The sequence below is a fragment of the Pinus tabuliformis genome, chromosome 1_2, assembly GCF_031772625.1.
Source record: "Pinus tabuliformis cultivar Carrire ecotype Pingquan chromosome 1_2, CPIR1, whole genome shotgun sequence".
Taxonomy (NCBI): domain Eukaryota; kingdom Viridiplantae; phylum Streptophyta; class Pinopsida; order Pinales; family Pinaceae; genus Pinus; species Pinus tabuliformis.
In genome coordinates this window covers 158,139,120-158,155,269 of record NC_142298.1, presented here as the reverse complement: position 1 = coordinate 158,155,269, position 16,150 = coordinate 158,139,120, and the positions used below count along the sequence as shown (strand labels likewise).

Below are 16,150 nucleotides of genomic sequence, written 5' to 3'. Positions count from 1 at the left end.
TCCTTAGCGTATATCCTTATGCCAAAATACTACCCTCCATCTTGGTTGGGAAAACCTGCACCTAGGGGTGGGGTTAAAGCCAAACCCGTCCAAAGGTACAACAAGGATATATGAAAGCAATAGATAAGTTGGTACCTGACAAGGAGGAGTGCGCTAATCTGCATCTTGAATTAGGAAGATACTTCACTAGCACTGGAGTGTTTGGTTCTTTCCATGCAATGGAAGATAGGGATAGATTTGATGCTATCACATAGTGGCAAACATATGGCAGGCAGGGACTTTTGCCAAAATTGGAAAAGAAGTGCTCTCACAGGTTGTAAATACTTTTTCTGCAAAGAGGTGTTGAAGCTCCTACAGCTTTATCCATAGTGTGAGAAGAAATAGACTCAATGAAAACCGGGCACAAAGCTTGGTTTATGTGCACTACAACTTGAGGTTGTTAAGTCATTATTGTGATCGGGCTCATAAGGATACATCATATAAAACTTGGGACAACAACCCAGAAAAAGATAATTTGGAGGATGGTGCTCTACATCTAGAAGTATTGCAAACAGAACTTCCAAGAGATGATGATGAAGCAACACCAGCCATGCCATCCCCACCATCTAGTAGCAGTGCTCAAGTTCCAACATGTCGCCACCTCCATCTACATCCACACGTGGAGGGCATGTGGATTCTAGTTCTGGTCGTCCGACTATGCGGGAGGAGACTCCCAATAGCAGTAGACCACCACGACCTTCTCAGAAATTAAACATTTCTCGTGGCAGCAAGAGGAAACAGTGAATAATAGATTTACTTGTATTTTCTATTTTCTAGTACGTTTTATAATTGTTGACTCTTTCATATTTATTATGATAAATTTTGTAAACAATATATGACAATTTAAGTTTGAATTTTCAAGTTGGTAATGAATTATGAATATAATGCTTTGTGAAAGTTGAAAGTTGAAACATTTCATTTCATGTTAGATATTTTTTTTTATAGTTTGGTTACTTGGTAATGGTAATGGTTAAAAGTACAACTTTAGTGATCAATGATGATAAATGTTATATATTGAATTTTGAAAGCTTGAAACTTTTAAGATTGATGAATCATGAGACTCGACATGTTGTATGTTACTAACTTGTGGACGTGGTTGATGAGGATTATAACTTCTAGATGATTAATGTTATATGGTTCAATCCATGTTTTTATGTTGTGTATATCTAATTCATCATTCTACATGCTTTTGTTGACATATATGCATCAAAATATATAAAATATATATTATATAAAAATTCGCTCTCGATTTGCTGCCAAACTAGGAGCATTTAAAAATGTTGCTCCCTGCTCCCCGCTTCTGCTCCCGCTCCCAAGTAGCCTTGATTTAGAGAGGAGCACTTGTATTGGACTAAGTATTCAATGTAGGTTGTTTGTATTGGACTAAAAGTACTCAATGTAGGTTTCTTGTAATAGCTTGGGGCTGTATTGTATTGTTGGCCTCCCTTAACCCTCACATAAATAGAGGAGAAAGAGGGTTCATTCTTATAATCACTCTTAAGTTGAGATGTGACCTAGAGAACAAAGTGCACTAATCTTCTCTTTCTCTTGTTGGAATTTGTCAGTCTAACTTGTTAGAAACCCTTCATGTACTTTTTGATTTATTTCTGCCTACTTGTCCTGATTAATTAACAACTTATTTACCATGTAAATATTGAAAATAGATACAAGTGCATGCTCAACACATTACAGATCGTCAACTGAAGGAAACAAAACAAGCACACAAGTGACACCGTTGTTTTTAGACCCATGTCCCCGTAAAAACCCAATGCAGGAAAACCGGTGCGGCTATCTGAGGGTTTTAATTATTAAGCAGTTTCAGAATACAATCTGGGTGCCAAAAGCTGCTCAGTCAACAGAGAATAATCGCAACAGTAGTACCTCTCTACTCGGAACCAAATATTCCAGTTGAAACTCTGGATAAGCACTTCGGCAGCCCCTAGCACCAATATGCCCCACAAAAAACCCAGTGTCTGCCTCTAGGGACTGCGTCAGCCCTTCCTGGCCCAACGTCACCCTGGCTTGCCCTGCGTTAGCCCCTGGAGGCACTACGTCAGCCCAGTGTCACCCTTGCTTGCCCTACGTCAGGCTCTGGAGGCACTACGTCAGCCCTTAGAGCCTCTGCGTCACCCACGCTGGCTCTATGAGGCATTGCACATCTCTTGGCTGCCTCTTTGTGAGCCCTGGCTGGCTCTGCGTGAACCTCTGGCTGGCTCTGTGTCCCTCTCCCGGCTTCTGCGCTAATCCTCTTGGTACTATCTCTGCGTCTCTACTTGTGTATTCACTGCCCTTCAGCTGCAACTCTGATCACTCTTTCGACTTCCTCAGCAAACCCTACCCTAGAAAATCGAAATCTTGATCAACTCGGTGTGTTCTCCAAGTGACCCTCAAGCCTCCGTTTATACTTTTCTCGTTGACATTTCAATGGCCGAGATTAAGTCCCTAAAAAACGGCTAAGATTAACTCTGGCTTGATCCATGACTTTTCGACCCTTCTAACAAAGTGTTATATTAATACACATTAATATTTTATTTTCCCTAAGTTTAGACTTAGGGACTCAATTAAAAATATTAATTATTTTAATATCTCCCAAACTGTTTAGAATCTGCCCAAACCATTTCTCGGTATTGGAGATCTCATGTGCTTTAGCCTCTCCACCAATTTTTGTGGCTATAGCAGATCCGATGCTACCCCAAATCAACACTTCCTCTTAGCGAGGACTCTGCTCTAGTAATACTCCTCACTGAGCATCACCCTGATCATCCAACATCAGTCCTTGTGCTGATGCTAGGCCTGCTGCCCAACATCCTTTGTAGTGCTACATCATGTACTGCTACCCATGGCCCTGCAACTGCCACTGCTGCATTTGTACGGCAGCTCCCTCTGCATTCGCGCTACTGCCCATGGCCCTACCGCTGCCACTGCTGCATCTGTATGGCAGTGCCCTCTGCATTCGTGCTGCTGCCCATGGCCCTGCCAATTTCACTCCTGCATCTGCAATGCAACCCCGCTCATCATGCTGCATCGTAATGCCTATAACACTACCACTGCTAACTGCTACACTGCAACTCAGCTACTGAGAAGTAAGTAACTAATCTCCCAACTCTAACATCTCCATCAGGCTAGAAACACTCTCGATGTTGAAGCTCCCTCTGTCACTGACAAGTGCTCCCTCTGTGACCTCTGGCTGTTGCTACAACTCTATGCATCTCGCACTGCTGCCTCACGCTGTCTTGGGACTCCTGCATTGTAGCTCCCTCTCTTGCTTCATCCGCATCTGTCTCTACCGACATCCGCTAGTGCTGCTACTCCTCTTCGGGGCTCCCGTAGGAAGGTATAATCCAAGAGGTTGGGTACCTCGAGGATCCTGCCCCTCATCGCCTGTAGTTCGTTTGACTACAGCTCGATGTCTCCCCACTTCCGCTCAAGTGGCATGTAAGCACTCATGGCACAGTCATCATCTGTCTCCACTTCCTTCTCTGCCCTTATTGGCGCAGCCTTGGTCTCGGAAACCTCTCCTTTGCTCTTCTTCCTAGGACACTGGCTCGCATAGTGACCCAATTCCCCACAGTTGAAGCATTTGACCTTAGAGAGGTCCTTCTTTTGTTTCTCCTGCTTTCCCTCAGATGCTAGGGTAGCATCCTCCTCTTCCTCCTCCTTGATTATGATCCCCTTGTTGTTGCTTCCCACCTTGCTTAGCCTTTTGATCTCTTCTTGGTGAAGAGCCACCCACATTTCCTCCCAATCTGGAAGGGTCGTCCTGCCCAGTATGCTCTAAACAACCACCACCCAGTCTTCTGAGACTACGTTCATGGCTATTCTCACCATCAATTCTCGATCCGACGTGGCCCCTATGGAAGTCAGCTGATCCCAGATCTCCTTCAATCGACCGAGGAAGGTGTCGATTTGTTATCCCTTCTGCATCTGGTATAACCGCAGCTAATTTTCTAGTAGCACCTTCCTCTGCATGGAAGTATGCTGATACAACTTCATTAAGGCCTTCCACATCTCATTTTTCGTATTCCTCTCGGCAATGTGTGGCAATGTTGCACGAAGCGGGGACGCAAAAGCGTCATTTTCCAAAAATCTAGGAAGCCAAGTGTCTACAGAAGTGTCTGCTATATATATATAATATTTTTTTGCATTTATACTCAAAACAAACATCCCAAATACCAAATTAGTTGTAGAAGACATGAAAACATGCATATTTTTGCATAAATCAAGATGGATATAACATCCATTGTACATTAATGATTAATTATTCAAGCATCAACCATTTAGATGCATCAACCATCTAGAATCTAGATTCTTCTCCTCTTGTCTAGCCTTTGCCTCTACCTCGATTGTCTAGGGATATTAGTCAACATTGCCCAATTTTGATCAAACTACCTAATTCAAGATTTAAAATATGGTAGAAAAAGTTTACAATGCTTGATCGATGATTTTGACTTGATTGAAAGGTAATTTTTTGCTAAGGGTGTGCCGCGTGACAAAGGAGTTCAACAATTAACACCACCAACACTAGGGTACATATAGGGCTTGGTGCTCTTGACTAAATGCTAATCGCATACCTTCATACTTGATATAATCTAATGAAATGCCACAATCCCATTGATCATGAATTCCTGAAGACTGTTAAGTCTGCTGAATTTTGAATAGGATATGAAATTCTCTTTTCTCCATATGAAGTCCAATGAGGCTGGAACCACTCTCAAACATCCTGAGTCATTTCATGATAATGTTAAAAATTTAAGTAAAAGGATGAAAATGAAAAATAAAGGAGAATGTCACTTTTACTTTAAGAATTTAACATTACCATGAGGGAGCATCTGCTATATTTATATTTTTTTTTGCCTTCATTCGTCACCCTAACCCAAGGTGGACCCACCCCCAACAAGCAAACTCACCTAAAATTAAAAAAAAATTGAAAAAAAAAAATTCTAGACGCTTTTCCGGAAGCTTTTCTGGAAGCGTATGGGAAGCGTACGCTTCCTCCTTCGAAGCGCCATGCTTCCGACGCCCGAAGCGCACTTCGGCACTTCCGTACCACACTTCTGAATTTCCAGGAAGTGGCAAAAAATTCGGAAGCGCACTTCTGGCCAAGCTTCCTAGGCACTTCCGTACGGGACGCGCTTCGAGGCTTTGGGGGGGGGAGGCGCTTCGTGCAACATTGATGTGTGGTACTACATGGCCCTTGACCCTGTCAAGGATGATGCTCTTGGCCCTCGCCATTGCATCCTCGTACTTATCGTTATCATTTGGGTCAACTGCACTACTATTGTCCTCAAGGCGAAGAGCTTGAGACAGTTCCTGTCTAGAACGGATAACATTCTGGCCTTCCAGACTACGAAGTTTGAAGCTCCATCCAATATCTCGTGGTCTCTTAGCCTGTTCATTGCCATCTCACTGCTCCTCTACTTCCCTTCTAGAAGTTCTCGATGTGACTACCTCTGAGCCTCGATTTCCCTCCTAAAAACCCCTCTCCCAATGTCGAGATGCCCCCACTCCGATCCTTAGTACCGCTGCACCATTGATCCGGATTTCTTGGCTAGAAATCCTCGGTAGCAACTCCCTCGTCCTTGGTCTTGCCCTGTTAGGTATTCTTCTGACTACAGTACCTTACCACCTTAACTCTGCAACTTACCCACAGCCTCCTAAGCCCTAGCAAACTAAAGGTTAGAGCTTCTAGGCTTTGCGCAATCCCGGCACCAACAAAGTCCACACCTCCTGGCAACAGGCGTCTATACTTCTTGACTGAGAAAGATGACTGGGCACTGCGTAGGTCGAGTCCGCTCCCCTTTGCCACTGTGCTGATCGTCTTCCCGGTTCACACTAGATGACGGAGGCACTGCGTCACCCCTTCCTTACTGCTTCTCCGCTAGGAACAGCATCTGTCACTCGGGACAGTTGTTTCTATTGCTGCTCTGCTTGGCTTATGCCCTCAGTGCTCCTGTGATTTGCAACCACGCTCTGATACCATGTTGGAATTTCTAAGTCTAACCCATTAGAAACCCTTCGTGTACTTTCTGATTTATTTCTGCCTACTTGTTTTGATTAATTAAGAAGTTATTTACCATGTAAATACTGAAAATAAATACAAGTACATGCTCAACACATTACAGATCATCAACTGAAGGAAACAAAACAGGCACACAAGTGACATTGTTGTTTTTGGACCAATGTCCTCGGAAAAGCCCAATGCGGGAACCGGTGCAGCTATCTAAGGCTTTTAATTATTAAGCCGTTTCAAAATACAATCTGGGTGCCAAAATCGGCTAACCCAACAAAGAATAATCTCGGCAGTAGTACCTCTCTACTCGAAAGCAGATATTCCGGTTGAAACTCCGGATAAGCACTTTGGCAACTCCTAGCTCCATTCTACCCGACAAAAACCCCAGCATCTGCCTCTAGGGACTACGTCAGCCCTTCCTGGCCTAACGTCAACCCAACGTCACCCTGGCTTGCCCTGCGTTAGGCTCCAGAGGACTTAGGGACTCCATTAAAAATATTAATTATTTTAACATCTACCAAACTATTTAGAATCTGCCCAAACCATTGCTAGGTATTGGAGATCTCATGTGCTTTAGCCTCTCCACCAATTTTTGTGGCTAGTGCACATCCGATGCTACCCCAAATCGACATTTCTCCACTTATTCTTGATCTCTATCCCTCTCTTAGAGTCACTAGGGCTTCTTGCCATCTCGGAGTATCTTGAAGCATCTTGGGAGTTTAGGGTTAGGGTTCATCCCCTAGAGGTTTGAAATTAGGGTTCTATGATAAAGAAATAAGGTATATTTGTTGGAGAAGGAATGTAAGAGGACATCTTACCTTGGAGGAATTGTTGTAATGATTCTTGTATGTTGGAGCTCTTTGGTTGAGCTAGGGTTTTCATTCTTTTCCCTAGCTATGGTTTTGAGAGCTAGTGGTTTGAACTAGCCTTGAGAAAAGGCCATCGTACGTACATGGACTCCACCTTGAGCACATTAATGAAGTCTTCATCTGTCTAAAACATGTGCAATTCCCGATTTGATTCTCTGCCATATATCTTCTTCATATATTGTTATTTATACTATAGAGCTATATATGTCTTGTTGATTTGACATGAATAAAAGGATAATTGGTTACGTGATTTGACATCAGAATTTGAGAGTTGTTTGCTGCTGCCATATAATATTTTTCACCTCCGTCATAAACACTGTAAAAGGGAATTTTCAGATCTGGTTTACACAGAATAAGTTGTGCAAGAGAGCGGAAACATATTTAGACAGTTTGATATCTTTTCTCACCAGATTGTCTTGTCCAAAATGTGTGGAATGTCTTGTTGATTTAACATAAATAGAATGACAAATTATTTAGTGATTTGGCATTACCATTGAAGAATTTAATGGTTGTTTTGCTGCTACTATATATTTTTTTGACTTCTTTTATAAAAGCTGTAAAAGGGAATAGTTAGATCTGGTTTATGTGGAAAAGGTCGCCCAAGAAAGCTGAAGGTTATCTAGACAGTGTTGTACAATTTCTCATGGATTGCCCAGTAGATTGGACTGTTAGAAAGTGGAATGATGTTCTCCTTCCACTTCTGTTTTATACTCTATTTCATAACAACACTAAGGCTTAAAATTCACAGGAATAAGATCTGTAAAAACTCTAGTCAAAGAGGTGAAATCTTCAACATCAGAAAATTTCAACACTAATAACATATCCCTTTAGAAGTTATCCCCTTGTCCAGTTGTGGGTCACATTGGACTGACCATATAATCACTACCCCGCGAAAATCCACATAGGACTCAACCTCTTATATATAGGTATTTCTCTAACAAATACCAGTCAGCTGATAAGTGCATAACAAAGTAAATGCCAAATAAAACTAATACTATCCAAAAGACTTCCATCTTGAATTTAGGCATAGTAAACCAGCAAAATACTTTTTGGAAAGAAAATCACCTTGCAGACTAACCGCCCAGTGGCCAGATGAATAGCTTCAATTCCTTCCTTTTGATGTGCTACAATTACATTAGGCATCCACCAGAGCTGAGTATAATTTGTTATTATGGGTACATAAAGATTCTTCTGCAGACATTAAGATAACACAAAATAAGAAATCAACCAGACATTCTCAATATAGAACAAATTGCAAATAGAATAATTAATATAAGGAAACTGATAAATTGGAATCATTATGGGTTAAATTTGACCACAAGAATAAAATTTTAAAGTTGCAGATCCATTAATGCACCTTTCTAAAATAAAATCTAAATATTCTTTCACAAAGCCCTATTTCCAATCAACAATGCTTACTGTGAAGTATGCTTGCAGAGAACAGAAGTGGGTAGAAAACCTATGTAGCAGATACCGTAAAGTAATTAAGATGCAACTCAATTATTTTAATCAGACCCAGTAGCCAGAAATGTGAAAGAAATCGGAAAAACCTTTGAAACAAAAATAGTTCTGGAGATCAACCTCCTCAACATTTAAGAAACTGGAAAATTAAATTGTTTGTTTGGGTGTGTATATGAACATTAAACCTTAACAAAAAGTTAATAAGAAATACAAGCAAGTAAATTATAATGCATAATGCCAAAAATTAGAGTAGATTAATAGTTTTTATAGACTACATTACATAAATTCCAATTACATCACATCAATGATCATCCTCAAAATATATAAGTGTCTTTATACTATATAGATTATGCTTCAGAAGCAAAAAGTTAAAACAAGTCAACTGGAACAATACTCATCATCAAGCATGTCATTTTCAGAGTCATATGCATAGGAATTTGTTGGCAGCAAGGTTGCCAGAATGTAGAGCGGAAGCAGTAGCACCAAAAGTGTCATTTACCCAAAAAAACACAAAAATAGAATGTCTCAGGTGTGTTTTTTAACTTTTTAGTATAATAGTATTTGCAGGATACCAGCTTAGTTTCAGAATATATGAAAACGTGCATATTTTTGCTACTTGTAAATGAATACTAGACTACTATGAAGTTAAAATTGTCATCCATGGTGGATTAATAATTAGTCATTCAAACATCAATCATCTAGCAGTTAACAATTGTTGAAATTTGGTACCGGAGGACAGGTGGTTCCTTAAGGCTTTGATCTTTGGCCTAGGGAAAAGGGTCCAAAAGAATTTAATTTTTCTCCTAAAGTGACTTTATAATTTTTATGAAGTCAAATCTAATTTAAAAGTGACCTTAAGTGATAAAGTTACTAAAGTCTAATTTTAAAGTGACTTTAATAAAGTCAATGTAAAATTAGAAAGGAAAAGTGACTTTGGAAATAAATGACTAAGTGGGTCTTTATTAAAATGGAGTGAATTAAAAAAATAGAAAGTGAGATTTAAATGAGTATTTAATCTCAGCCCTAGATCTCAATCTATTTCAACCATTGGATTTAGGGATTCCCCAAAAGTCACTTAGGGTTAGATTAAAGGAGGAAAAGGTCATTAATTCTTTCATGAGCAGATTGAGAGAAGGAGAGCAAGAGAGCAAGAGAGATTTCTGGACAGGGAGGAGGAGGAGGCAGCAGCTTGGCACACATTCCAAGGCAGCATTTTAGCAAATCCGTACAGCTGAATTAGCACACAATGAAAGGCAGATATTGGGCACGATTTTCTAGATATCCGTACAACAAGTGCACAGAAATCGAAGAGCAGAAATCTGTACAGCAAGTGGTTGTAACTTGGCACGCAAATTGAGGCAAATCCGTACAGCTGTACTACTGGGTTTTCTGCACGCAAATCGAGGAAATCCATACAGCATATTTATGGCAGCTTGCACGCATTTCTAGGCAAGCCGTACAGCAGCATTTAAGGCTGAAATTTGGGCACAAAAATCGAGGAGGCCGTATAGCATTTATTGCTGTTCTGTTTTGTTGTTTGCAAGTTTTTCCAGTTGGCTGTAAGGCACGGAAAACGAGATAAATTGTAAAATTTGCTTGCTGATTTTTTGTTGAATATTTTTTCTCGTTGTAAAAGGCATTTTCCAGAAATAAGAAGAAGCTTTCGAACTGGTTTTACAGCCTGCTGATTTTTCACTCGGAAAAATTCCAGCGAGCTGCTTTTTCACAAATATCCTTACTACAGCAGTGCTATTTTTCAGTTTTAGGGCAACAGGATGTCATTGGGATTGAGGGTGGAGGATAGGTTGGATGGGCATTCCAATTACAACGTTTGGAAGGAGAGAATGCAGAGCATCTTTGAGGAGGCAGAAGTCTGGGACATCATGGTGCATACCACACAAAACCCTGTTGTTGTGCCTACTGATGCCACTCAGTTGGCTGCTTATAATAGAAAGAACAACAAGGGTAAGAGACTGATTCTAGACGGAGTCAAAGACCATTGCATTCCTCATGTGAAAGGAAAAAGAAATGCCTATGAGATGTGGATAGCATTGTCCAATCTCTACCAGAGTACCAATGAGAACCGGAAAATGGTCCTGAAGGAGAAGTTGAAGACCATTAAGATGGGTAATGATAGTGCAGTTGGATATCTCATAAAGATTACTAATGTGAGAGATGAGTTGGCAGCAGTTGGAGAGGCCATTCCACCCACTGAGTTGGTGCAGATTGTAGTGAATGGCCTCCCCCGTTCATGGATGAACTTTGCTGATGGGGTTTGTGCACGTGAGACCCTTCCCACATGGGAGAGGTTTTGGGATGATTGCATTCAGACAGAGATCAGGAAAGGTCAGTTTGAGACATCCAAGCCAGTTGAGCAGGATGAGGATGTAGCACTGTTGGTTGAAGGCAAAAAAGGCAAAGGGAAGAAGCAGGCTTCCACAAGCAATGGTGGGGGCAAAGGCAAAGGTAAAGGTAAACAGGATAACAGTGTTGGAATTGTCAAAAGATGGGACACTATGCAATTGTGTATCCGGAGAAGAAGAAGAAGAAAAGGAAGAACCAGAGCATGGCAGCTTCAGCAGAGGTTGAGGACTTTGCAGATCGTTTTGACCGGGAGTTTGGGTTCACTGCGTATGAGTCATCTAGTGCAGAATCACCTGCCACACAAGTTCAGAGGGAGCATGCTTTTCCCTCTATTAACGGAGCATCTTCGGGTATCTGGTATGTGGACAGTGGGGCTTCACGTCACATGACAGGAGTCCGTGAGTACTTCTCAGAGCTTTTAGAGAGTGGCACTGATATAGAGGTAGTACTCAGTGATGACAGAGTTCTTAGAGCAGTCGGTGTGGGGACACTGACATTTCAAAAGGAGTCCAAACCTCCCTTGAAGGTGTCAGATATTCTTTATGTGCCAGGGATGAGGAAGAACCTTATATCCGTCTCATCTTTGGAGGATAGAGGATATGAGGTACTGCTCAGGGGAGGACAGGTGTTGATGTATCCCAGGGGCAATGCAGTTGATTCAGCTAGAGTGATAGGTGTACGCCATGCAAAGGTGTACAAGTTTGCATTCCAGCCCCTTTTGGCATTAAGCAGTAGTACCGACAGCAGAGCTAGCAGTTCTGAGCTGTGTGAGATTTGGCACCGCAGGATGGGGCATATGTATCATGGAGCCTTGAGGACCTTGCGGGAGATCACTACAGGTGTGCCAGATTTCAGTACTGATCACTTTGATACTTGCAGAGGATGTGCGATGGGCAAGTTTGCCAAATCCCCTTTTCCCAACAGTGACAATAGAGCGACCGGGATTCTTGATTTGATTCATTCCGATGTGAGCAGTCGGATGTCTCATGTTTCCTTGAGTGGATATGAGTACTATGTTTTATTCATTGATGATCACTGCAGGAGGACCTGGATTTATTTCTTGAAGACCAAGAGTGAGGTCTTCAAGCGGTTTCAAGAGTTCAGAGCTCTTGTGGAGACACAGACAGGTTGGAAGATCAAGTCCCTGAGGTCGGAAAATGGGGAAGAGTACACCCTTGGAGAGTTTGTTGACTATTGTGCGGAGGCAAGCATTAGGAGGGAGTTCACTGTTCCTTACAACCCCCAGCAGAACGGGCTTGCGGAGAGGAAGAACAGATCCATCAGAGGGGCTGCCAAAGCCATGTTACATGATCAGGGGTTGCCATTGTTCTTGTGGGCAGAGGCCTGCAACACATCTGTTTATTTGCAGAACAGGAGTCTGCATCGTGCCTTGGGGCACATGACTCCGGAGGAGGCTTTTTCTGGGAAGAAGCCTGATATTGGTCATCTTCATATCTTTGGGTGCATTACATACTCCTACATACCCAAGGAGAAGAGGACCAAACTAGAGACCACCATAGAGAAGGGTATCTTTGTAGGCTACAATGAGACCTCAAAGGCCTTTCGGATTTACATTACTGCACAGAGGAAAGTTGTTGTCAGGCGGGATGTGAAGTTCGAGGAGGACAGGGCCTTTAGGAAATCATGGGAGTTAGAGTATCTGGATCAGCCAGACCCTCAGTAGCAGTTGAGTCAGTCGCAGGGATTCAGTGGGTAGGGATCAGGAGGATCCAAAGGTACATCTATGAGGATGTCAGGTCCGTCAGTGAGCAGTGGCTCGCCGAGCCAGAGGGGTGGTGCTCCGGGCAGCATGCAGAGCAGTTCACCAGGGAGTCCACTGATGGACAGTTCACACGGTACCTCAGCTTCTACAGGTTCAGGTGCAGGCAGGAGGACTGTAGACAGACAGTCATGAGTTCATGCTCTTGATGATGATGAGGAGGAGGAGTTTCATTCTCCAATGAGAGAAGTACGCCCAGGGAAGAGGAAGCCCAAGTGGCTTCAGGACACCTTGAGAGATGCCACATCTGTTGTTGAGCCTAAGAGGCCGGTCAGAGAGAGTAGACCACCTGAGAGATTTTTTAGTTATATGGCAATGACTACCAACATCCTTGACTCTGAGCCTTCTAGCTATGAGGAGGCAGCTAGCCAACAGGTCTGGAGAGAGGCCATGCAGGAGGAGTATTCTTCTATCATGAAGAATGATGTTTGGGAGGTGGTGCCGAGGCCTGAGGGCAAATATGTGGTTACTTCCAAATGGCTTTACAAGGTAAAGCATGCTGCAGAGGGCAGCATTGAGAAATTCAAAGCGAGGTTTGTGGCTAGAGGGTTCTCCCAGGTAGAGGGAGTTGATTATGAGGAAACCTTCGCTCCCGTGGCTCGATATACTTCGATCCGCTCCATTATATCGATAGCAGCAGAGATGGGTTGGAAGATCCACCAGATGGATGTGAAGATTGCATTTCTCAATGGCTTCATACAGGAGGAGGTGTACATTGAGCAGCCACAGGGCTTTGAGGTGCATGGGAAGGAGTCCCATGTGTGCAGACTGAAGAAGGCCCTTTATGGCATAAAGCAAGCTCCCCGAGCTTGGTACTCCAGGATAGATACATACTTGCAGGGGATGGGTTTCACGAAGAGTGAGGCAGATCCAAACCTTTACTATATTGTGATAGGTGAGGAGCCTCTCATTTTGGTGTTGTATGTGGATGACTTGGTGATTACAGGTGCAGAGGGACTCATAGAGCACTGCAAGAGAGATCTTGCGTCGGAGTTTGAAATGAAGGACATCGGCTTGATGCATTACTTTTTGGGTTTGGAGGTGTGGCAGAAGGAGGGGCATTTCTTCCTGGGGCAGGGGAAGTATATTGTGGACACCCTTGGCAGATTCCACATGGAGGATTGTAAACCCATGTCGACACCGATGATCACCAACTGGAAGAAGCTTCATGCTTCGGATTCCGAGTTGATCCCACATTGTACAGGCAGCTGATTGGTTCCTTGATGTATTTGGTCAACACTAGACTAGATATTTGTTTTGCAATCAACACGATGAGTCAGTTTATGTGTGAGCCTAGGAAGGTTCACTAGGTGGCTGCAAAACACATTTTGCTGTACTTGCAGGGGACAGTGGATTATGGTCTGGACTACAGGCAGGGGGATGGAGTGAGATTGGTAGGTTATACTGATTCTGATTGGGCAAGTTGTGCTCCTGATAGGAAGAGCACTTCAGGGTGTTGTTTTGGGTTGGGTTCGGCAGTAGTGTCATGGTTCAGCCGAAAGCAGCAGTCAGTAGCATTGAGTTCAATGGAAGCAGAGTATATGGCAGCCAGTCTAGCTAGTTGTGAGGCCATCTGGCTTCGCAAGATGTTGTTTGGCTTATTTGGTCAGTCGTTGAGACCTCAGTGATTTACTATGATAATCATAGTTGCATTAAACTCACGGAGAATCCAGTATTTCATGACAGGTCAAAGCATATCGGGATCAAATATCATTTCATCAAAGACTATGTTCAGAAGGGAGCTGTGAAGCTTGAGTATATTCCCACTGATGAGCAGGTTGCAGATATTCTTACCGAAGCCTTACCACGGGGCAAGCATGCCTACTTCAGAGACAAGATGGGTGTGGTGAGGAACACCTTCCTCGTTAAGAGGGAGCGTTGAAATTTGGTACCGGAGGACAAATGGTTCCCTAAGGCTTTGATCTTTGGCCTAGGGAAAAGGGTCCAAAAGAATTTAATTTTTCTCTTAAAGTGACTTTATAATTTTTATAAAGTCAAATCTAATTTAAAAGTGACTTTAAGTGATAAAGTTACTAAAGTCTAATTTTAAAGTGACTTTAATAAAGTCAATGTAAAATTAGAAAGGATAAGTGACTTTGGAAATAAATGACTAAGTGGGCCTTTATTAAAGTGGGGTGAATTAAAAAATAGAAAGTGAGATTTAAATGAGCATTTAATCTCAGCCCTAGATCTCAATCTATTTCAGCCACTGGATTTAGGGATTCCCCAAAAGTCACTTAGGGTTAGATTGAAGGAGGAAAAGGAGGAAAAGGTCATTCATTCTTTCATGAGCATATTGAGAGAAGGAGAGCAAGAGAGCAAGCGAGATTTCTGGACAGGGAGGAGAAGGAGGCAGTTTTAGGCAGGCCATACAGCAGCATTTAAGGCTGAAATTTGGGCACAAAAATCGAGGAGGCCGTACAGCATTTATTGCTGTTCTGTTTTGTTGTTTTTCCAGTTCGCTGTGAGGCACAGAAAACGAGATAAATTGTAAAATTTGCTTGCTGATTTTTTGCTAAATATTCTCACTATAAAAGGCATTTTCTAGAAATAAGAAGAAGCTTTGGAACTGGTTTTCCCCAAGAGTTGTAAGGGGTTTTTCCAGGGTCACCTTGACCAAAAATCACTGTGTTTAAATGTGTTGAATCGTTGTTTGTATGTGCTGATATTTATTTCTGCATTTTCCAGCATTCTATAATTTTTCCAGAATTTGTGTTTTCAGCAAAATTTATTTTCTAGTTGTTGAATGTATGGATATGGGAAAGGGCATTTAACTATTTTGGAGAAATAAGGTGAAACTGAAAACCGGGGTGGGAAATGAGAAATTTTTACAACAAACATAAAAATCTTAAACTATATAATAGGAAGTAAACCATCAACACGACGAAAGAGTTATGTTTACAAAATTGAAAAAAGGCCATCTGCACAAGTTCTAAGATAATAATTTTACTGAAGTATGAAGATCGGAAGGTCAAACCACTAAACTAAGCTAAAGTCTCATATATAAAGTCCCAAAAAACGAAAAGTAATTATTCTAGTTTCTATCTAATCTTCCTTTTTGCACCACCACAATTTCCCTATGAACCTGCACTTGGTAGTTGCACTAAAGCCAGTGCCAAAGCTGAAGGCAAATTTAACTGTGTTGATGGATTCAGTCAACTGTCATGAGGTTTGACGAACCTCAACAAACTTCAAAACTTTTTTAGGTTCAACTCATAAAAGAAGAAATAATTATTCTAATTTCTATCTACTCTTCCTTTTTACGCCACCACAATTTCCCTATGAGCCTGCACTTAGTAGTGGTACCAAAGCCAGTGCCAGAGATGAAGTCAAAGACAACGGTGTAGATGGATTCAATCAACTGTCATGAGGTTTGACAAACCTCAACAAACTTCAAAATTGTGAACCTCAATGTTGAAGTTCAGCGAACCCTATGACATATGCAATAGATGGAGGCAACATCTCACCACAATCATCATCATCATCAAAAGGAGCATTCTCCAATTGCTCCAAAACCCATGCTCCATCCTCTAAATTATCCCCCTCTGGATTGTTGTCCCAAGCCTTATATCTTTTATCCATCTTTGACTCCTCCCAATAATGGGACAGAAAAGACTCTAACTAGCT

General features: G+C 42.0%; 1 protein-coding gene across 1 annotated transcript in view; it reads right to left on the bottom strand.

Moving 5' to 3' along the window:
* The window catches only part of LOC149204985 (uncharacterized), a 298,358-nt gene that overhangs the window by 35,602 nt on the left and 246,606 nt on the right, over positions 1 to 16,150 (bottom strand). Inside the window, exon 11 of the mRNA XM_089394859.1 lies at positions 7,984 to 8,109. Within this exon, the coding sequence (XP_089250985.1) occupies positions 7,984 to 8,109 (126 nt within the window). The remainder of the gene's footprint in view (positions 1 to 7,983; positions 8,110 to 16,150) is intronic.